Source organism: Daphnia carinata, chromosome 2, assembly GCF_022539665.2.
Source record: "Daphnia carinata strain CSIRO-1 chromosome 2, CSIRO_AGI_Dcar_HiC_V3, whole genome shotgun sequence".
Classification (NCBI taxonomy): domain Eukaryota; kingdom Metazoa; phylum Arthropoda; class Branchiopoda; order Diplostraca; family Daphniidae; genus Daphnia; species Daphnia carinata.
Window position 1 is genome coordinate 5,254,645 of NC_081332.1, and position 23,774 is coordinate 5,278,418.

At 44.6% G+C, this 23,774-nt stretch overlaps 2 protein-coding genes across 2 annotated transcripts in view; one reads left to right on the forward strand and one right to left on the reverse strand.

The window, feature by feature from the left end:
• Nucleotides 1-23,774, forward strand: part of LOC130686611 (hydroxyproline dehydrogenase-like) — a 95,773-nt gene that overhangs the window by 50,064 nt on the left and 21,935 nt on the right. The window lies entirely within an intron of this gene.
• LOC130686984 (fibrillin-3-like) lies at nucleotides 3-23,764 on the reverse strand. Its single transcript, XM_057510143.2, has 24 exons — nucleotides 23,558-23,764; nucleotides 19,948-20,000; nucleotides 17,152-17,560; nucleotides 15,996-16,100; nucleotides 15,764-15,880; nucleotides 10,650-10,781; nucleotides 10,295-10,410; nucleotides 9,931-10,204; nucleotides 9,089-9,208; nucleotides 8,832-8,965; nucleotides 8,094-8,331; nucleotides 7,662-7,784; nucleotides 7,281-7,415; nucleotides 6,628-6,861; nucleotides 5,372-6,555; nucleotides 4,292-5,054; nucleotides 3,515-4,213; nucleotides 2,778-3,432; nucleotides 1,184-2,701; nucleotides 1,051-1,091; nucleotides 760-972; nucleotides 542-676; nucleotides 91-464; nucleotides 3-44 (listed from the first exon to the last, which is right to left on the reverse strand). The coding sequence occupies exons 1-24, from the start codon at nucleotides 23,565-23,567 to the stop codon at nucleotides 3-5; spliced, it is 7,824 nt and encodes a 2,607-aa protein (XP_057366126.2). The 5' UTR covers nucleotides 23,568-23,764.

Consider the following 23,774-nt stretch of genomic DNA (forward strand, 5'->3'; position numbering starts at 1 on the left):
CTTCAAGCAGCCGATTTTGTCGTCCTGGGGATTTCCGAAGAATCCTTCTTTGCAAGTGCAGACGGCCTGTCTGTTGGCGACTTTGCAGACGGCGTTGCGGCCGCAAATGACGGCGCCGTCGCAAGGATTCCGGCATTCGGCTTGGCCGTTGTTGGATTTCAGACAGCTCTGACCGTCGTCGCACTCCTGGTCGCTGCGGCAGCGCACCTCCTGGACGCAGACGCTGTTGTAACAGACCTGTCCGTCGGCGCATTCCATGCTTTTCGTGCAAGCCGGACGACATTTGCCTTCGATGCAGTGCTGCGATGGCAGACAGTCGCGGCTACTTTGACAACGAGAGACGCAGACACCACCCGTGCACGTTTGCGACGTCGGGCACTGCGATTCAGAAGCGCAAAGGACTAACGCAACGCAACCTTGGTAAGGGCTTCCAGTAAATCCAGTTTTACATTCACAAACAGCTCCTGTTTATGACCGATGAAAAAAATTTTAAATTCAGAATTAACCTTCCTAAATACTAAAATTAATATAAAGCAATTACGGTGGTTGACGGCCGAGCAGACGCTGTTGGAACCGCATGCGTTGGATGCGGCGCAAGGATCGACGCACTTGTTGTTGACGCAGGCCTCTTTGGCTCCGCAATCGGATCCGTCGACGCACTGGAGCGTGTAACATTCTAATTTATTTTCGAGTTAAAAACAAGTTGTGTTAAGTACCGTTTTACTAATTAATAATCTGCTTGTTTTAAGATTTCATTACCAGTTTTTGGGTTGCCGGTGGTTTGGAACGGGCAGCGACAGACTGGTAAGTGGTTTTCAGTCACACAATCTGACCCTTTACCACAAGCACCTGCTAATCCACAAGGGTCTTTACAGGTACCAGAGATGCAAGAGGCCGTCAATGGACAATCGGAATCGACGACACAGTGACCTGGTCTCTTACAACCGGCCTTGTACGGTTCTCCCACTAAACCTGTTGATAATAAAACGTGATAATTAGAAAAAAAACAGCCCTTACCATTCAAACCCACTTTTTTTTTTATTAACTTACCATCTGGACAGACGCACTGGAAGTTGCCAGGCGTGTTACGACTGGAAAAATTATCATGGGAAAAAAAAATAAACGGCTCATTATTATAATTTCCATGACTTGATGGTTTAAAAAAGAAAAACATGGACGTTACCAGGTGGCAGTCGGGTGGCACGGATTTGAGCTGCACTCGTCGACATCGACGCATTTGTTGTCTGAAGACGGGCGGAATCCCGGAGCGCATTGGCAGATGGCTTTGCGGTTCTTGACTTGGCAGAGTCCGTTGTAGCATTCCATTGAATCGCAAGGATTGATGCATTTGAACGATTGCTTGTCGCAAGTACGATCCTGAGGACAATCTTCATTCTCGATACAATCAACGCGGAAACAGCCTACTTTCGAATCGTTCGGATTGCCTCGAGTAGTTGGCGGACAGCTGCAGGATGGCTGATGGTCAACGACCGTGCAGAGGGCGTTACGACCGCAGGGCGAAGTCGTGCAAGGGTCGGCGCAAGCTTTCGTGCCGCCTTGACGGACAAGGCAAGCCAGATGGTCCGCGCAAGCGGAGCTGGCTTCACACTCGTTGGCAGCGACGCAAGCTTCGCTATATCCATCGCCGACGGTTCCAGGTCGGCATGAACAGCGGAAGGATCCGACCGTGTTCGTACATTGAGCGGTGGCGTGACACGGGCGGTTCAGGCATTCGTCCACATCGACGCACACTCCGTTGGTTCCGGCAGCGTAGCCAGGGGCGCATCGACATTGGCTGTTTCTACAGACTTGGCTATTGGAGCAATCGGTATCCGATCGACATCCTGGCCGGCATCCGCCATCGATACAGACTTCGCCCGGCATGCAGTTGTTGTCGCTGTAGCAGATCTTGACGCACTGGCCGGACAAGCAACGTTCTCCGCCCACGCAAGTGTTGGGCGCACCTTCGCGGCAGGTCGGATAACATCGGCCGGATTGGCAAGTTTGACCGGCTGGACAAGCCGTTCCAGATTGGCAGTAGACCGGATTGCGCATGCAACCTTGCTGGGCGGTAGGTCCTCCCATGAATCCGTCGGGGCAAGCGCATTGCGCTGAACGGTCGATGACACGGCAGAGGGCGTTGGTACCGCACACGCCTTCACGTTGACAAGGATTCTCGCATCGATGATTCAGACAGGCCTGATTGATGGGGCAGTCCGTATCGGCACGGCAGCCCGCTTTGCAGTAGCTTCCGACGCACGCCTGACCGTTGGGGCACTGGCCGTGGCTCAGACAGGGAAGTTGGCACATGCTGGACACGCAGCGCTCGCCTTGGGCGCAATCATATTCGTTTCGGCATACGGCTTTGCATTGGCCACCCATACAAGGACTGCCCGTTGGGCAATCGCCATCTGAACGGCAACTCTGAGGCTGGCGGACACATCCGCGATCGGCTGTCGGATTCGGATTGAAACGTGGCGGGCAGGAGCACGAAGGCTTGTGGTTGATGACTCGGCATGCGGCGTTCGGTCCGCAGAAGGCATCGCACGGATCGACGCAGCGGCCGTCCAGGCAAGAAGCTTCTGATGGGCAGTCTGTATTCCCATTGGGGCAAGTTCCATTAGCACGGCATCCAGTCCTGTAGGCATCTCCAACTTTGTCTAACGGGCAAGAGCAAATTACTCTTCCAGCAGATGTGGAGCTGCAAATTCAATCGAAAATTTAATTACAATTTGCATTTTTTTTTTTTTAAATAAAGATCTTCTAAATTTCAATACCAGATGGCAGAAGCGTGACAAGGTTGCGAAGTGCAAAGGTCGGCTGGAACGCATTCGATTTCCGGGTGAGGGTTGGGCTCCAATCCAGCCGGGCAAGAGCACATGGCCATGTGGTTCTCGGCCAGGCAGATGGCATTCTTGCCGCAACTGTTGGCAACGCAGACGGGTTTACAGGTGTAGGTGGTGCGGTCGCACGATTTGGTTCCAGGGCAGTCGCCATTAGCCAAACATTCGACCTTGCGACAACCTTGCGGGCCGGACGGATCGCCGGCGTAGAGGCCGGTCGTCGGGCAGGCGCATTTGGCCGCGTGATTGTTGGCGACGCAGACGGCTCCGTTGCCGCAGCGAACCGACGGGCAGATGGGCACGCATCGACGGACTCCGGTGCTGTCCGGCTTGCAAGCCTCGACTTCGCTACACTGGGCGTCCGTTTGGCATTGATCTTTAGGCACGGAGCGGCAGCCGTTTCGGTCGTTGGGATTTCCAGTGAAACCGGCCCGGCAAACGCACTGGCCAACGTGGTTGGCCGCCCGGCAGTCGGAATTGGCGGAACAAGTGTATCCAGCGCAGACTGCCGTGCATTTACGAACTCCCAAAACGTCCGGACGACAGACGGAATCGGATTTACAGTCGGCGTTGGTGACGCAATCGGGAACTATATAAAAAAAAAATCAAAATAAAAATCAAAATTCTTTTCAAAAAGAAAAATTTCTCAACACTTTTAAAAAAAAACTTACGTCCTGGTTTTTCGCAAGATCCCGTGGCCGGGTTGCGTACGAAATTAGATAGACACTCGCAATGGGCCTTGCTGGCCTTGATGACGCAAATTTCGCTCTGGGCGCAGGTGAAGGATTTGCAGGGATCGACGCACTGGCGGATACCGTCGATATCTTTACCGCAGACGGAATCTCCCGGGCATTCGTCGTCTCTTCCGCACTTGTCGCCGGCCGGTTCCGGCTGGCAACCGACGGCCAGGTTGTTGGCGTTGCCCTGGAACCCGTCGCGGCAGATACAAGAGGCTCGGTGGGCGTCGGCGACGCAAACGGCGTTAGGTCCGCACTGCTCGCGGGAGCAGGCGTCGACGCAACGACGGACGCCTCCGTTCTTGACGCTCTGATCGACCGGAAGGCAAACTTCTCGGCTGGAACAGTCCAAATCGTTGCGACAAGACGGAACGGAGCATTGTCCTCCAGCGCTGGCGGAGTAACCAGGAAGGCACACGCACTGACCGTTGCGACAACCAGCATTCGGTCCGCAACTAACAGACGAGCACGGATCGGCGACAGATGGCTGGACAGGTGGTGCGGTGCTGATGGGCATGCACATCATGAACGGATTGCCGGAGAAATCTTCCTGACAGCGACAGTCGTAGCTTCCTGGAGTGTTGAGACAAACGGCGTTGGCTCCGCAAGCGTTTCCGATACATTCGTTGACATCTGATTCCATTTGAATGAATTTTTTAAATTAATTAATCAGAAACAAATCCGAAATTTCTGCAATTAAAAATGATTTACCTTCGCAAGCCACGTAAGGATTGCCCTGATAACCAACTGGGCAGACGCAGTCGACTCGGTTGACTCCCTGGCGACATTCGGCGTTGACTCCGCACTTGGTGGCGTCGCAGGTCCTTTCCTGGGCGCCGCAAGATTCGTAGGGATTGCCCGATGTACCCGGATGGCAGACGCATCGGTTGGGCTGTCCGTACTCGCAGTGCGAGTTGCGTCCGCAAGGCGGCTGGCAGACGGGCGGAACGACGGGCGGCACGCAGAGAAGGTCCGGTTTTCCGATGAAAAACGGCAAACAGACGCACTGGTTGGTGGCTTTGTCGCATTTGGCTCCGACGCCGCAAGTGACGCCTTCGCAGCGCTCTTTGCACCGTCCGGAGACGCAGACTTGAGGCTCCTGACAAGGTAGCGAGGCCGAACAGACGTCCGGCGAGCAGGAACCGCCTGGGAACGGATTGCCGTTGTAGCCTTCGAGACAAGCGCAAGTGGTGGATGTTCCGCCCTGGGACGTCGCGGAAGAGACGACGCACTGGGCGTTCTCTCCGCAGAGGATGTCTTGACACAGGGAGATGCAAGCGCCCGTCTTACTGTCCTCTTTAAAGCCGGGCAGACAGCGACACCAAGCGGCGTGCTCTTCCGGCTCGCAGTAAGCGTTGGCTCCGCACGGCAGGGCCTGGCACGGATTGACGCAACCGCCCTGGATGCAGGCCAGTTGTCCGTCACATTCATCGTCGGCTTGGCATTCGGATCGAGCTTCTCCGCGACATCCCTCCTGTAAAAATTTGGATTTAAAAAAAAAAAAAAAAAAAAAAAAGACGTTTAGAAAATTAAATTAGACGTGTAATACATTTAACGAGAGACGGACAAACAAAAAAAAGCGTGTCCGTCTTGCCACCTAGACGGCATCGAACTGTCGCTATTGCCGTCCACAGTAAGTCTAGATGAACGGATTCATTTTGTGCCAATATTTTTGTTAGCCTAGTTAACGGGCCGTCCATGACGGGCCGTCTTTGATCTCTTTCTAGATCGTTTCATATTTATTTTTTTCACACGCTCTAAAAACGAAAGAAGCCAATCGGTGTGACATACCTGATAGGCGTCGCCTTGTTGTCCGGTGGGACAACGACATTTGAAACCGCCGTTCTCATTGATGCAAAGTGCTCCTGGACCGCAAGGATTGTCTCGACATTCGTCAATATCGCTGCAGCCGACAGTCGGGTTTCCAGTGTGTCCAGGCTCGCACATGCACTTGGGCGGGTCGGACGGCGTGCATTTGCTGTTGACTCCGCAAGCGTGACGCTCGCACGGGCTTTTGCATTTGTTGGCGTCTTCCGTGTCGGTGTAGTAAGGCGGCGGGCAAACGCACTCGCCCGGCTGGACGCAGCGCTCGTTGGTCCCGCATTCCGTGTCGGAGACGCATCGGACTTGGCTCGGAGCGCAGACGCCTTTGTAAGGGTCGCCGCTGAAGTTGCCCGGACATTGACAGTCGAAACGGCCTGGCCGGTTGAAACATTCGGCTCCGAAACCGCAGGCCGACTGGCCGTTGATTCCTTCTTGACATTCGTTGACGTCTTCGCACGATCCGTCGGGTCTGGCGCGGAAACCGGATGGGCAGGCGCAGTAGCTAACTCCGCCGGTGACGGTGATGCATTCAGCGCCGGACGGGCAGGTCTGGCGGCCGCCAGCGCAGTCGGCCAGGAGACAAGCGCCTCCGACGACTTTATAAGGCGGTTGGCATCGGCATTCAACACTGTCGCAGACGTCGCAGCTCTGGAACGGATTTCCCTCGTAGCCGTCCGGGCAGGAACAGTCGTAACTGCCGGGCAAGTTCTTACAGACGGCCCTGAAACCGCAAGCGGGTTTATCGGCTGGTGATTCGAGACACTCGTTGATGTCGCGGCAGAGTCCAGTGACTTGGTCGCGGACCCAGCCTCTGGAACAGACGCAAACGCCGCCATTGTCCGATGGAACGCAAACTTCTCCGCTCGGACAGGGAAGGATGCTGCAGCCCGGTGGAGCTGTGGCTTTCTCAATGCAGCCGGCCTTGTACGGCTCGCCTTCGAACCCGTTGGGACACTCACAGACGAAACGGCCTGGTTCATTGCGACAAACGGCTCCCTGGGCGCAAGGCTGCTGGCCGGTAGAGCATTCGTCAATGTCGACACATCCGCCATTTGGCCCACCGGTGAAACCGGACGAGCACATGCATTTGGCCACGTCGTTGATGAGCATGCATTCCTGATTGGCCGAGCAGCGGACACTTTCACACGGATCTACAACAAACGAACCAATTAAATAAAAATGCTGGAACAATCATGAAATTTATGGAAAAAAAATTGTCTTACGTCTGCAGTCTTTGCCGACGTTGGGTTCGGGGCATAAACACTCTTTGGTCGGGTCGCAAACGGCGTTGCCTGGACAATCGTCGTCGATGGCGCAGCGCAAAAGGGAAACGCATTTGGTGCGGGCATCGGGCTCCGGGGCTGTCCCGTCCGGGCAGCGACATTCGTGCGAACCGGGAATGTTGACGCAGATGGCTCCCGTGCCGCAAACACCCGGTCGTTGGCATTCGTCGATATCTATTGTGTACAAGATGCTCATTATCGAACCGGTTGAGATAGCACATCGTTACTTGTTTGTTTTTTGTTTTGTTTTTTTATAGAAATAAAGGGCACATTCAAAAAATGAAAGAAAAGAAAGGGAAAAAAAAAACTGGAATTGTTCATTTTCAATTTCTTCGAAGCTGCAACGTGAAATCAACCATTGAAAATCGAACCGCGAGCCATTTTCTAATTCGTGACTCGTTATAAAATGCCTAAGGTTACGTGAGGTTTTTACAATGATTTATTAGTATAATAGGGCATTCGAAATAGGAATTTCAACTATACATTTCGCCGTGCCCCGTGTGATAGCCGAAAATGTTGAAACAGCGGAACTATTTCCCCTTTATTATCTATTGTTTTTTGTTTTTTTTTGTCTTATTTTTTTTTATACGTACCCAAGCATCTGGTGGACGGGTCGCCGGAAAAGCCCGGAGGGCACTGGCAACTAAAGCTGCCGGGCGTGTTGCTACAAATCGCACCCTCTCCGCAACGACTGAGAAGGCCCTGGGCGAGGTCGCATTCGTCGATATCTGAGAAAAATATTAAACAAACAAAAGCAAAAAAAAAAAAATTAGCTGATTTTAAAAAATTCGTAACGTTACAAATGTTACGGTCATCGCTTGAACTATCCCAACTATCTTTTTAAAAAAAAAGAACTGGGTAAGCTCTATGAAAAATAATAAACCGCACGCTAATGACCGGCAAGTGGCCATTGGGTCTTTATTTGTTTTTCTTCTTTTGTATCTGATGAAATTTAAAAGAAGAGGCCAACGTACCCTGACATCCGGCGGCGATATTGGCCGGATCGTAGGTCCAACCTTCGTCGCAAACGCAGAAAGCTTCTTCGCCTTGGGTCTTGCAAGTTGCATGAGTACCGCATTTAACATCTTCGCATGGAGCTGAGAGGCACGTCATTGATCGAATACATAAATTTAAAAAAAAAAAAGAAATAAAAAAGAAAATTTAACATACGACTTAACTATTGAAAAAAACCAGAGTTTGTTTTGTTCATCATTTTTCAATTGAAAAATTGACATATCGATTGAAAAAAAAAAAAAAAAAATAAAACCATCCGACTAATGAATGCCATTTGACTTTGGTCACGAACTAAACCTCGTGACATTTTACTCTCTCCTAACGTTCACTCTCGTTTTTGTTTTTCCAAACATCCGTCAAAGCTCGTCATTAAATGAAAGTTTCTTGTTTACCTTTGCATGGAGTCGTGGGCGGTTTGCCGACAAAGCCGGCCTCGCATTCGCAACGATGGCTGCCGGCCAGGTTGGTGCAGACCGAGTTGGGTCCGCACGGAGCCTTGAGGCACTCGTCGATGTCGACGCAAGTCGGGCCCGACGGCGTGAAACCGTTCCGGCAGAAACACTGTCCGTCCAGGCACTCGGCGTTGTTGACGCAGTCGAAATTGCCCTTGCAGTCGGTCGCGACGTCCACCTACGAAATTCAACAAAAAAAAAAAACAATCTACCATTAGAATCCATGCGATATCAATCCCTTAAAAAAAAAAAAAGAAGAGAAACTGATAGAGGATGGCGGTTATATAACTTTCAAAAATCCCTTTCAAAAAAAAAATCTCTTCAATAAAGACAGAGATCGATGATTCCTTCTAAAAAAAAAAAACGTGTCAGTTAACAGTAAGACGGGAAATGCCACGTCACTGAGGGACCCCAAACATCTCACCATGAATCCTTTTTTTATGTAACCTCATTTCCCTTAGTGCGATTGATCCGCCATATAATCAACAAGCTATTAGGATATATGCAAGTTTTTTTTGTTTTTTTTTTAAGAGATAGCCGAAAACACACGTAACGGGTGTTTGACAGCTTGACAGACGAGTTTAAACAACAACAAAAAGGAGCTACGCTGATGGTTTTTGATGAGTGAATATGGATATTAGGCGGTGTGAGGGAACAATGAGAAAAATCCTTCATCACCTGTTCGCATGCGACGTCCGGTGTAGGTTGGCCGGCATATCCTTGAGGGCAGCGACAATTGTAGCCGGGCACAGTGTTCTCGCAGATGGCCTGCTTACCACACGGACTTGCCAGCACGGCACACTCGTCAATGTCTAAAAAGAAGAAGGTAACACACACACATCGTCATTCATCTTAACTAGAAAAAACTCTCAGTCTAGTGTTATGACATTTATGGGCTATACGCCTTCCATGGCCGTAACGGATGGCCTACATACCTGAACATCCTCGGTAGGGGTCTCCAGTAAAGTCCTGGGAGCAGGAACAGCTGAAACTGCCTATGGTGTCGGTACAGGTCGCATTGGCGCCGCACGGTTTACCCAGGCACTCGTTGATGTCTGTATAGCCAGGGTGAAACACGTACACACAAAAGGGAAAGTTTTAGCATAACGCTTATCTAACATACGTGTTGATTCCCACCGATGGAACGAAACGATAATGAAGGATGGGTTTTTTTTTTTTTTTTTTTTTTTTTAAGGTTACATTTAAAAAGAGAGCAAAGCTATAAATGGAAGGCTGGGATCGCCTTGAAACCGGGCAAAAGCAATTGAAACGCCGGGCCCGCAAATCCCTAGTTCCCGTAACGCACTCGTTAATATGTAACCCAACAGCAAACGCCGAAGGCGAAGACGTTTCGTTGGTTTATCTAATTTTGGTTAGTTAAAAGCTCGTTAGTAATGAGATAAGCGGCGGTGTTAAACAGTTAACATTCAGTCTTTTTGCAGATAGAAAAAGACAGATTTAAAACAATAATAGCTGATGGGGGATGTTAAAAACATCCGCATTTTCCAAAAGACAGAAAATGATTATAAGATTAGAATGCGAAGGAGTTAACGAACTCCGCAACGCACGGAGTCTGTAATTACATTAGCGATGAATAGGAAGGAAAGAAAAAAAAAATGATGGTGGTAATGCCGTGACCGATTTGCTAAAATAATGGCGTAGCGTTTCAATGCGTGATGATGATCACCATCATTTTTTTTTTTGTTTTGTTTTTTAATATAGATGGGAAAGACTTAAGAATTAAAGAGAGAAAAAAATAAATAAATGTTTCAAGAACCTTGACAGGCAATTTTGGGGTCGCCCTTGAATCCTGGCGGGCACTGGCATCTAAAGGTTCCGGGCAGGTTATCGCAGATGGCGCTTCTTCCGCACACGGGAGTCGCCTTGACGCCGGGCGGCGGTGGTGCGCATTCGTCGACGTCAACGCAAGCCACTTTGGGGTCACCGGTGAAACCGGCCGGGCATGTGCATTTGTAACCGCCGTCCGTGTTCGTGCAGAGGCTTCCGGTGCCGCAGGCATTGCCAATTTCACATTCATCGATATCGGCGCACTGGATCGTGTTTAAAAAAAAAAAAAAAAAAAAATCCATTTCATTAATTGAAATTCAAACAAGAGAATCGGATAAAAATGTTAATCTTACGCCATCGTAAGGGTTGCCTCCGTAGCCGTTGGGGCAGGTGCAGGTGTAGTTGCCTGGGGTATTCTGACAAAGGGCATTAAGGCCGCACGATCCAGGATTTTGGCACTCGTCAATGTCTGTATTTCGTTTCGAGATATAAGAACAAAAAAGAAAAACCGTTGGAATGTTTTTAAAAAACAAAAAAAAACGAGACTTGCATAACAAATAAATGAAGACCTCAATTTCAATTGAAACGGCAAAACAGGAAAAAAAAATAATAAAAGCATGAAACAAAACTTGTCGGCGCTCTTATTTTTATCGCTGAATCAAATAAAGAAAGAAGACAAGATGTTCAATAATGAGTATTTGGGCTTACCGAGACATTCCTTCTCTCCATCGCCTTGGAAACCGGGTTTGCATTTGCACGAATAGTGGGCCGGCAGGTTGCAGCACTCGGCGTTCTCCACGCACTTGGCCGCCAATGCCGGATCCTTGCACTCGTCGATATCTTTTAAAAAAAAAAAAAAAACGCATTTATTTCAATTAAACAAACGAAAATAAGGTGGCGAAAATTAAATTCATCATACGCAAATTGCGATTGCAATTTTTGAACATAAAAATATTGAAAAATAAAGTTTAGATTCTGCTGGTAACGATTCCGGTTTCGTCCGGAATGTACACCCCTATCATGTAGATCAAACGAGCCCGGATAAAACCAGCTGGATCGTACATATTTCTCATTCTTTTTCTTTTTTTTTTTTTCTCTCGATTATTCTCCATGGTGTCAGACTTTCACATACGGAACTAGCACGCGCAAGCTCTTTTTTTTTTTTCCCTATACACACACGGGACACGAAAAAAAAAAGGCAGAAGAGAGGAAGAAAAAGGACGGGAACACCTATATAACACACATCTATGAAAAAGAAAAAGAGAGAGAGAGAGGTGAGTAGGAATAATGGAGAGAGAGGGGCTCTCAGACGTAGGGCGTTATGTAGAAAGTGGGTCAACACCGAGCCTCTTTTGCACCATATATGGTGGTCCGTTTTTTTTTGTTTTTTTTTTTTCTTTTTTGTGGCTTGGCTTCTTTGAATGCTCGCATAGTGGAATATTTTCTCCAGACAGACGCAAGAAAGAATGAAAGAAAAAAAAAAATTATAAACACTTGGAGTGTCCATCTCGGAGAGAGTTTGTGTGGCTTTCTATATGGCGTTATCTTTATTACAGAACGGACCCATTCACGAATTTCCGTTTAAAAAAAATTCATCAGTTGACGGGTACCACTAGGCATTTGAAAAAAGCCTCGAAAAAAAAAAAAAAAAAATTAAATTAGATTTTTTTTGGGGGGGAATTTTTCAGGAACTGGACACACACACAGCAAGTCCTTCGCCTCAATTCGGCCGATCTAACGTCCGGGAATGTTTTACGTTCTGGCGTTTGAGGCCTTCAAACGTAGGCGTTGTTGGACACGGGTCCGTTTCGAAACTGTACGTTAGATCATTTTCCGATACAAAAAGAAAAACAGAATTTTGTTCACATTTTTCTTTCGTGTGATTTGAGCGATTGCTTTTCACGAAAGTAAAAAAAAAAAAAAAAAATGTGGAGCTACGCCCCATTCAATGCGTCGCACGTACCGAAATTAACTTTTAAGACGCCACGTCATGCGAGACGAGAATCCTAATGAACAGCGCAAAAAAAAAAAAAAAAAAAAAAAAATATTAAGGTCACCATTATTCGCCCAGCCTGTTCTGCCAAAATTCACGCTAAAATGGAAAGTTTTCCGAGAAAGAATGGCTTTAAAAAGTAAAAATTACGAAAAAAAACATCGCGAAAAAAATAAATAAATAAAAAGGTCAAAATAAAAGAGGAAAATCCTTGAGCAATACTTTGATTTAACCCGAATTAAATATATACAACGTACGTGCGTCTTAAAGAGAAAAAAAAAAAGGAACTGTTTGGAGATCGAGTTTGTCTGATATAGTAGGACAAACGAAATGTTTTGTTACTTTAAAGAAAAACGAACAAAACAAAACAAAAAAAAAACCAGTCGAAAATGTGGAATGACCAAACAGTTTGAAAGAATTCAAACGAAGAGTTCAACGTCTTTTGGTGCAATGCAGAGGGGGGAAAAAATAAGGTCGCACGCTTCTCGATCTCCTGTTACGTGATCATCGTGTACGACAACAAGTGTCAACTCGATTATCGAATGAATTTCGAAAAGGACCCCGAAAACGATGAAACGATGTGAAAGGCGTAGACAGCAAAAACAATCGACCTCTCAATTCAACGAAACCAAACGGATTGCTCGCACCGGGGTCAATCGTGATTTTTTTTTTCCCGTTAACTTTTAACCACGAACATGCGGGTTTGCCCTTCCCTCATTTCGCTGCAACTTGCCGATAAGAGGAAAAAAATGTGCAAATTCACACGCATTCCCTCAAAACAAAACGTTAGAAAAAGAGACTACGATCCCCTTTCATTCATTCCTTTCCCTTTTTCTTTAATTGTTCGTCCATTTTGTTGACTCCATCAAAAAGAGATAAAAGCCAATACACACACACACACACACAGAAAGAAAAAAAAAGAGATCGAAAGTGACGCAAGAATTCGAGCAAAAGAAGTTGAGGAAATTTAAAGAAAATAAAATAAAATTTTCAGAGCTGCAATTGTTTCATTGTTTTCATCACACACCTTTTTTTTTTTCTGGGGATTTTCTTCTAGTGCAACAACCGGACATTCAACTCGTCAATTGCAGCAGGAGCCAAGAAAAAAAAAAATAAAAAATACAAGCGGAGGAGTACATCTATTCTATTTGCTATTTCTTTTCTTTTCACTCTCTTTCTTGATTGTCTGACGCTGGCGTATTCAGCACCTCTTGGCCACTCTCTCTCTCTCTCTATTCGCGTTTGTTCGTGCTTCTCAAGTTCATCGTGATTCTTTCGCATTTAAAAATAAAAATAAATTCCCTTTTTCTCTTTTCAGCTACTGCCTCCAGCCCAACAGCGATGTTATCCCCCCACCAACAACTTATTAATTCTTTATTTTTCGCTTAAAAGAAAAAGAAAGAATCTGAAAAATTATCCTTAATGCTCTCTTGCTACATATCCCGCAATCTTGAATTATGAATTATTCAAGAGCTAAGTCTTTACACAAGAAAAAAAAAAAAAGAAGTTGCAAAGGAAGCTTGCCAACGACGAGCTAAACAAATGGGCAGATTCGAAAACCGGTTGTCACGGCGCTATCACCTCCGTTCGGGTTTTTCTTCAACAGTTCTTCTTTTTTTTTTTCCCCCCCAAAAAATCGCTTGCGGTGGATGACATGTTAAAACGAGAGTTCCAAAAAAAAAACCCTTTACGTCATACCTCAAGTGCAACGTCTTCTTATGTCCTTGTTGACCTTATCGTAAGAGCTCGGATATTATAGGCCCCTCGCTCGTTTGTATAGTAATCGAAAATTTCGTGGACCTTGGAGTGCGCAATCTGCGATGGAATTCAACGACGGAGAGGTCGTTGCTATGACTGAACATTGAAAGCCACAAACATCAACCCCGTCGAATCATTGTATACTTTTCGAGACGTGATTTTTTTTTGTTGGAAGCCTTTGCAACAAGGTGAAAAAAAAAAAAAAGAAAATCAAAAGTGATGGGAACGATCACGCAACACAACCGCCACGAAAAAAAAAAAATAACAACATCGTGTGAATAGCGCCTATCCAATCTCGACTCCTTCTCGATTTCTCGCTAAATCGGATGATGCACCTAATTTCACTACCTGCCCCCTCGTATTCACACAAAGAGCAGCCGCTTCTTCATTGTTGTCGTCTCAAACCTTTTCTCCCTCCTCCCACCGCCTGTTTTAATTTTTATAACCCATCACCTTCGACAAGGTGGTCACATTTTGTTTTCCCCCAAAAAAAAAAAAAAAAAACTACGAAACTCAACGTAAAGCACGTAACCATCCCCTTTTTCAGGTGCGAGAGGCAGGATCTTGCTCAGGTGTGGTTCTCAGTGGCCTTCAATATTTAAAAAAAAAAAAATACGCTTTTAACGTACTACCTTCGCTGTGCGTTAGCGAAGGTCGACTGTCCCATTCGGCGATGAGGAACAATTTTTTTTTTTTGAAAAAAAAATTGTTGCGTGTTGCCATTACGGTAACATTTCGTTTTCAAGCAAAAAATAAAAAGAGGAACGAAAAAAAAAACTTAAATATTTAATTACAGAGAAGCGCAGCTTTTTGTGGAAGGCTGTAAACAAGGAATTGTCTATTGCTCTTTTTTTTTTTTTTACTTGTCCTGTCTGTGTGAACTTTCCCCCACCCCACTTTTTTTTGTGCCCATAACTTGATCGTTTCCGTCTTCCTACGCGAGTTCAAATTTCCCACAGTTACGCGATTCTTCTTTTTTTCTTTTTCCAGCGCAAGGTAATCGAGGGAAGGGTCGTAACAGGTAACACACAAAGTTAAAAGACATCAGCCAAACTAAAAAAATGAAAAAAAAACAAACTCGACAAAAAGAGGGAGAGGAATATGACGATGGCCTTGCCGCCGGCCGCTTCATCGGACTCCCGCGGATGACACCTCGAGGGTATATATATTTTGTACGTTGTAACATACCAGACACGCTGAAAACACGACGTGAAACGACGGCCAAATAAAAATGCGAAGAAGAACATTCCTGTAGCACACTCATCGACTAATTTCAGAAATTTGAATATTCCTCCCAAAAACAGAAAACGAGAATTACGGTCGGCAAAAAATAAATAAAATTCCCAGAATTATTTCTCTGGCGCGAGGAATGAGAAAAAAAAAAAAGAACCGAAAGACTAAAATTGGCGAAAGATGGTGAAGGGTAAACAGCAACCCGTTGCTAGCCAATAGCAGCACAACACACGCTGCTAACGCAATCGGCCTTTTTTTTTTTGTTTTCAACAGTCTGGGAGAGAACGAGGAGGAAGAATAATCTTTAGACAAGTGGGGAGATTTCTTTCTCCCTTTCACATCTCTTTTCATCATTCCCTTTCCTAAAGATCGTTTTTTTTTTGTGTGTTCCCTACATGGTTTAAGAGATGCCTTATAAGGTTATGAAGGTCGTGAATGTGAGCCACGCCAATGAATCGAGGGAGAGCTGCAACGCTGTCGTGCTGGCACGGTAAAGTCAGGGAGGATTGTTTAAAGAAAATATAAAAATGGAAACCTTAAATCGAACTAGGACGGGGCGGAAATATATACCTAGTTTAGCCTGTCCTACTGAGAAACAAACGCACGCCACCTTTTAAAAGAGTCCCCCTTTGTTTTTTTTTGTTTTTTTCCCTGTCGTGTTTTGTTCTGATTTCGATATAATTACAAGAACAGATAATTATACGAACCGGAACCCTTTTTTCGATTCGACGAATAGAAAATTCGGGTAGCAACACCCATAATGCGTTTTTTTTTTTTTTTTACATCCTAACTGGTTTTCAGATATTTTTTGAAGAAATAGTTTTTAGTTGTCTTTTACCTGTGCAGGTGAAGCCGTCGCCTTCGTAGCCGGGGTAGCAGGTACAGGTGAAACTGCCCAGAGTGTTGGTACACTGGGCGAACACGTCACAAGGTCGATACTTGCACTCGTTCTCGTCTAAAAAAAGATAAAACAAGTGAGTCATCAACATTTCAAACGAAATGGGGGAAAAACCGTGATGATCATTTGCTAATATTATCATTTTCAAGTGTATATTTAGACTTTTATTTACCTGGCGTCGAGCAGCCGCAGCCTCCGTAGCCGTCATTGCAATGGCATTCGTGATCGAGACAGGCGCCATTTTGGCAACGAGCACCTTCCGTCAAGACACAATCTCCTACACACACACAAAAGAAAAAGAAATTGTTGTCATTACTGATCTTCGAATGAATGATACCATGAGAGTTGCATTGATAACAAGGCAGCCCTCAAAACCTAAATAAAACAAGGCATTGAATTATGGATGAATGCCTTTTTCCTTTGTTTGCAGCTTCTTCTACGAACCCTATTGCTATCACGCACACGTGGGAGGATAGCCAAACACAATTATTATTCTAGTGACGAGACAGCTTCCGTGTGTTAGAATGACACCTGCTGCAGGGCACTAAACAATAAAAGCGTGAGCTGCCTCAACAATTAGCGAAAGTTTTGAAGTTTTCACGTGAACAAACTTGAATTTAATAGCGAAATTTAATTGGGATGTGATCTTACTTCTGCACTTTACGGCGCCAAAACCTGCACTGAACTAAACTATCATAGGGATAGGCTTCTGAACATTACGGCGCCAAAACCTCACTGAACTAAATTATCATGGGAATAGGCCTCAGCTGACGGATTAGCACATTTTAGAATAATTAATGACGTTGCCAAATTTATTAATTACAGTAATTAAATTTTTAGTTTTAATGAACAATATAATTTCTAAATTGTTGTTGCCACTAACCTACTCGTAAAATACCAAAAAAAAACAGGACGAAATTAATTAAAAAGAAAACTAGGAGAAAATTAGCTAAATAATACAATCATCTCCACCACCAATTAAGCTCTTTCACGAAAAAAAAAAGTCGATGGAGCTCTTGATTACTATTACCTAATAATTTCGTAAAAGATATATATATTTTTTTTTTCCCTAGTAGATAACGGCCGTAAAGAAAAGAGAAAATCCCGTCGAAAAAAAAAATGAGATATTCTTGACACACTTTTCCCTCCAACGAAAAACTACAAAGGAAAATGGGTGGATGGGCAGACGACGAGAAGAAAACATCTAAGGGCGAGTCGTCAATAAATATACAAGGTATCTCAATCCCACCTCATGGAACCGTTACGACTCGTCAAGCAGAAACAATGAAGAAAAATACATAAATCATTCGATTAAAAGTGACTTTTACCTGTGCATTTGAGTTTGCCACGGTTCTCGTCCGAGCCGAGGAAACAGTCGGATATGCCGTCGCACAACTTTGAAATGTCGTAAAGCTGAAGGACGTCGGTTGACTCGTTCACCTGGCACCCGAAATAACCGTCGTCGAGGTGAAGGAAAAAGACTTCGGAACGTGGTCGCAAAACCGGTGCTCCCAAAGTTGCTCGTCCTCGACTCGCCGTAATGGGTTTCGTCAAATTCGAAGGTTTCGTCTGCTGTCGTACATTAGCTGCTGCTGGCAATTTCGCAGATGCGGCAACTACGGGCAATGGCGTCCGTACGGGAAGCAGAGGAGAGACAGGGCCGGTTAAAGGCACAGCTCTACCGCCACCTGGACCAGGTCCACTGCTTGGGCTCTTTCTACCATAATCGGCAGAAATCTGTTACGAAAACAACAAAATGCAAATGGCATAAGATTAAGAAGAGCTTTTTATTGATTCCCCAACTCGACAAGTATTTCTATTTTATCACTCATATCTTTTAAAGGTGTGCATGCCCTTAGAAAGAACTTTCCAGGTCTTGAGAAAAGACTTTTTCTTGCTCTGCAGCACTAGGTTTAGTGATTTGTTGCTTAACCTGTGCCATACGTGGATTCAATGGAATTTCTATACACACTCACAAAACTCCCTTCTCCTTTTTAGATGTGGAAAGTGATTTCAGCGGGGGACGACGAATGCAACCCCCTCAAAAACCCAGAAAATAGAAAACATTTTTGAGAGGGTTTGATGGCGTCAACCATTTTGGCACACGCGCACGTTGCGTGTGTCAGTGAAAGACCTGGAAACGGATGAACAAGTGACGGATTTTCGGTAAATTATCTGATAAAAACGAAAAGGCCAAAAGAACTAAAAACCACAGAATAAAAAAGCTCCCGGTTTATTTGCTTTGTGTTTAGTTGTCCATCGAGTTTGGTGGCCGTGACGGATCGGCGAGCCCTTTTTAGCAATGGAAGAAACAGCAAGAAAGAAAAGAAAAACTTCCCAAAAAAACAAAAAAAAAACAACAGCAGTTGAGTGGTAACCCAAAACAACTCGATTATTCGTGTCCTTTTATTTTCTTTTTCTCGTATTTTTCTTTTTCTTCACAAAACTAGAACCATTTGCTTCAATGCCGACCCGCCATTTTTGTTTCGCCTTCTACGAGACTCACAAGAAGGTCCCCCACATTTTTGGCGTGAGAAAAAACCAGCAGAGAGAGTGGAAACTATGGAAAAATAAGATGATGGGTGATGCACATACGAATGTACACAAGAGCTAAGTATGCTTAGTGGCAGACGAGTCACGCTCGGCAGAACATTGTTCCAAGGTCTTTGTGAAGAATAAAAAAGAAACCCTCGCCTGGAAAATGAAGGAGAAAATGTGACCGACTTGAAATCACTGCGGTGATTCTCTCTTCGTTTCGTGTGTGTGCAATCGCACAACGAAATGCCATAAGTTGATACATTCGCGTTTTGCACGCCCGCGTCATCCCGCGGCAAATGAGGGGCGGGGTCGCGACTTCTCAGCAGGAGAAAGTCTCGCTCCTACTTTTCCCTCTTTGCCCCCTGGTTACGAGTCTACGATGACGTCCTTGCTTAACGAGTATCAAAGAAAAATCCGTGACTACCTTATCGGCCGCCAGGGTGCCGGCAGGGCGTAACCCCTTCAATTCGCTTTCTCTCCCCGTGTGTGTGTGTCTTTCACGCGTAAGTAACTAATCAACATAGTGCCCAAGTATAGAAGTTCTGTACAGAATAACAAGTTTTTCACGCAAACTTTACACACAAAAAAAGTGAGAGTTTGTTGAGGTGGTCATAATAACATCTAACCAAAAAAAAAAACCTTCTGTTTGTATTGACTATAGGTGGGAGTTTGTGTTGGACCAAGTCACGAGCTTTTTCGTGCTAATTTCGGACTCGGGAGTGCTGATCAGGTGATACGCCTCGATTTTTTTTTTCCCACCTTTTTGTTGTTCATCCGGTGTTGACCGACAGCTGTCAACTTTCAAGTATAAAAAGCGACAAGTCTTTGTTAAAAATAACTTGGCATTTTTTTTTTTTTTATTTTCTTGCTTAATAAAAGAAAATTCTTTTACTAGACGCGCACCGATGGACTTGCACGCAATATCATGGTTATTTTCTTCCGGTCAGCTGTTTGGGAACCGGGGACTCCTTCTGACAAGGTAAAGCCAATTTTTTTTTTTCTAACCGGAATGACACGTCCAACACACGCAAACAAACAGCAAGGACGTGGCTCTTTTTCGCATTAAACGTGTCACGTTTTTCTAAAGGAAATTGAGTTAGCATCGAAGTTACGATTGCTATTTGTTTGTTGCGAAATTGTTACCAGGGGGACGCTTGCAGCTGAATGTTTTGGCAAGCGTTATTTAAATTGATGCGTCATCCAATCTCCATGTTTGTTTCGAACAAACCAACTGCAAACGGTTTGCTGGGAATAATCATACATCTTGCATCATTATCTATTCGCCTTGACATTTTCCCCAGTTGAGCAAATGGGAAACAAAAGACAAATGACATCGTCTACGATAGGCTCGTCGGTCGTATCTTGATCGTTCAATCTTTCAAGGTCTACGCCCAGACGCGAGCAATAGCCGTTCGTTATTGTCTGTTTTTCTCGAATATCATTACGTAGTCGTTTGTTACAGTTTCAAGTATTTTTCTTTTTTTTTTGGTTTCCCCGAAACACTCACGTTCTTCCCTCCCCCACCGCAATTTCGTTCATTTCTGCACTAGGAAAATGGTTCACACGAGCAAAAACAAAATGCTTACCTGTGTAATGAGGAGCAGCGTGAAAATGTATCGCAGCATGGCTTTATTGTAACCTAGAAAACAAAACAAAAAATAGATTTTTAAAACGGGGTCAAATTAAATGAGCACTACGGTTAACACATTTCGCTTATTATACAAGACAGTGAAGGGAGGGGGCCTTGTATTTAACAACACAAAAACCCAATCATTTGTTTTCACGTGCAGACGCTCCGGCATGAAAGAACATTTTCAATTTATTCTCTCTGCATGGTGGCATTGGAACTAGGAATGCGGATAGATCATCACAAAAGAGGGGGATCGTATAGTATATAATAACCGATAGATTCATCGCTGTGTAGAGGCAAAGGATAGTCCAGGTGATGGAGGAAAAACAAATTTATTTTTTTGTCTCTAAAACTCCTTGGAAAAAAGTTAACCCCACCGCTAATTAACCGTAACCTCCTCTACCTCGCCCCACCCTCTTATCTTCGTCTACACGTGGCCAAAAAAAGATCCTTTCCCCTTCTGTCGGTATTTCTTTTTTATTTATTTTTTAAAGATAGCATACAAAATATTAAATATACATCTTTTTCTCAAGGTCTTGGAGCCCCAGGATTGTTTGAAGAGATCCACCGCTATTATGCATGTACAAATACATCTACCCGACTCCACCTTTCCGAATAGACGTCAAAAAGGTAAGGTTTCTCCCTCAATTGTCAAAATTCAAAGATGGATCGGGTACCAAAAAAAAAAAAAGGGTACTGGAAAACCATCTCTTTCCTGTAGGACGTCGTAATTAAAAGCAAATATTTTCTTATTTAATTATTTTAGCCAACATGTTGAAATAGTTTGAGCAGACCACCTAGAGGGGCTACGCATATTGGACGTTATCGATCTTTTCAATAAGTAGGTAGATAGACAACACAAAATTTTATGTTGCCGACCTCCAAGCCTTCCCCTTCTCTCCTTAACCTATTTTTCCGCTAGGAGTTAGTGACCGCTGGATGACTAAGTATCATTAGTTTTCGTTACTTTCTCTCCCTTCATAACGGCACGAAAAAGAAACAGTGGTGCCAACATACTCACTAGTTCAATTGACTGGACAACACCCACATCACGTTAAGTTTACTTTGAAAAAAACATAAAAAAAATTGAGTTTAATTCTTTTTCTTTTTTACAGATATCTTTAAAGCTATGACATCCCGCCTGACTTGTCTTTATGGCATTTCACTTTTGCGTTTATCGGCCACTCGACGCGTGGCCGATATAGTCAACCAACGGTTTGAAAGTGAACGCCAGTAGGGCACACCGTTTCACGCTAAAAAAGAAACGTTCCTTTTTTCTTTATAATTTTGATAGGAATATCAGCAAAGGAGTGAAAGACACTAAAAAGACGAGGGGAAGATAAAAAAAAAAAAAAAAAAAGGACAGCAAAGAGATGGAGGCTCCTATAATCCCGTAAAATCTGAAGTTCTAGAAAGTGAAAGCCATTAGCATGTGCTGTCTATGTTTGGCCAAGCTTTGCACTCCATTCTACTTGCTCGACTAGAATTGCAACAGCGTTTCGGCAACACGAAGGTCGTCCGCCATTTTTAACCGCAAAAACTCAATTTCAAAATATTTGAACGCTCCAAATATTTGCGAAACTGATTGTCATCCGGAAGATCCCATTATTTCGTCACTTACGATGGCTGTCGCATATCGGCCTTACCAAAAGGATCGTTTCCCCCACCTTTGCCTACCACATCGTTTGAATTGATTCGTTTTTTTTTTTCCAAAGGCACAAGAAACAACGTCAACTATGTGACGATAAGCAACCCCTTTCTCTCAACGTATCGGTGTCTTTGCTCACCTGTAATCACCCGATTAGATCCAATGCCGACTTTCCTTTTGGACGTGCAGGAAGGGCGACAGCGGGGAATCAAAGAATATGTAAACAGTAGACCCAAACTACATACCCTCAAGTCTTTGGGAAGGGAGAGCTTTTTAGACGTTTGCTTTTTCTGGGTGTGTTTATCACAGGTAAAAAAAAAAAGAAAATGGGATAAGAACAGCAGAAGGCTAACAGTTGATGGTAGCGGGGGTCATCCCACGAGGGAGGGGGGATGGAACAGGAAACGAAAAAAGGTGCTCCGGAGAGTCTCACTAGTCTCCCTTCTTTTATCTTTTAGAGCGAAAAGAGACACGACAAGATGACGAAGGGGAGGGATGAAAGCCGGAAATGTTCATGTAACCTCTCTATTTTTATTTTTCCTTCTATCTCATACATGTCTCTCCCCTCGTTTTCTTTTATTCTAATGTCATCATCTTGCCTCCCCCCCCCCCCACATTCGTACGTGTTTACATTTCTAGGCTTTTCTTTTATTGAGATAATGAAACAAATGTGCAGCCTTGACGATTTCTCTCTCCACGCAAGAGAACAGAGGACGAAACGCAATAAATATCGACATCCGTATCGATATGCCAAGTCGAGCAGAAACGGCAACAATTTTCCGGAATGTAAAGAAATAATCATTAAATTCAATGAAATGGGATTTGCGGTTTTTCAAAGTGAAATGGACACATCTGCCGGTGCTTGAAGAGCCAACAGTTGGGGCCACCCTTAAATGGCTTTAAAACGCTGTAATGAAATCGTCAAACGATGAAGGCTATCCATCGACAATCAGCTGGAAAATTAGAGGGAAACCTGTTCCATTTTCTTTTGCAAAAAAACTCGGAGATAGTAATCCGTAACTAAATAGTTCCTTCCACAGAAAGCGAACCTTGGTATCTTTAAACCATCATCTTAAACAATTCTCGCCACTGCAAATAAGAAACACGCAACGTAGCCTCGAGATCTTTCTCAAAATGTTGGCACTGACGAACTCGGACAAAACGCGTGGGTTTCATTTCTTTTTCTTTTTTTTTTAAGATCATTAAAAGAATGACGTCAAAAGGGCAGAGCTTTTATAAAATGTCGAACAATGAATTAAATAGAAGATGAATCGACAAAGATGGTAGCCAGATATAAGTAATGATAACACGTAAAGAGAAAGGTGGGTGACATCAACGCCATAACGAACGGCCAACCTCGCCGACATCAAGGACGTACTTCAAAAAAGATGGAACACACGGTCATTTTCTACCACTACGTTTTGCGGTACATTTTTCACGAATTTTTGTTTTCTGGGCTAATCGGATGGACCAACGGTCGATTCGTATCGACATGTCCGCTACTTTGACTGCGGCCAGGAGATGTGCACGCGTCAGTGGGATGACTGTTGGAACAAGTTGGCGAAAGACGAAAAAACAAGAAAAAGGGAAGCAGACAGAAAAATGCCTGCCCTTATTTCTTGGGCAAAACGTGCGCGTTAAGTAGGTCGGACGTTTGCGTCCGTATATGTAAAAACAAGGAAAAGAAAAAAAAAAAAAAAAAAACAAACTAGAAAGACGCGCACAAAACTATGCGTTTGTCACTGTCGGTAGCTCGTCTGCGATGAATCAAATGACGAAATGTTTAGCATTTTTTTTCCCTACCATCTAACCCAGATTCGAATGACAATCGACGTTATATACTACGGCTTTTTCTTCGTGAATGGTTCCCAATAAAACAAGAGATAAAGAACAGGTGCAAATCAAACGGTTCGCTTACCTTGATTCATGTTTTCCTTTTTCTTGAATAGGCGAATGACTTCCACACACAAAAAAAAAATCCTTTTTTGCTTGTTTCTCTTTTCAAATGACTGGTAGAAATTGCACTTTATTTGCTGACTGCTTGAATTAAAAAATTGAATTTCAAGAAAATCCGAAAGAAAATTGGGGCCGGGATGAAAGGGCTCCTCACTCCGCGCTACTCCGGGGAGTGAGAG

Bases quoted from the DNA above. Each gene is read 5' to 3' on its own strand.
- LOC130686984 (XM_057510143.2), bottom strand. The intron at 6,556-6,627 runs GTAAGACAATTT...CGTTTGTTGTAG, and splicing joins CGTCGGCAAAGACTGCAGAC to ATCCGTGTGAAAGTGTCCGC. The intron at 5,055-5,371 runs GTATGTCACACC...AAATTTTTACAG, and splicing joins AACAAGGCGACGCCTATCAG to GAGGGATGTCGCGGAGAAGC.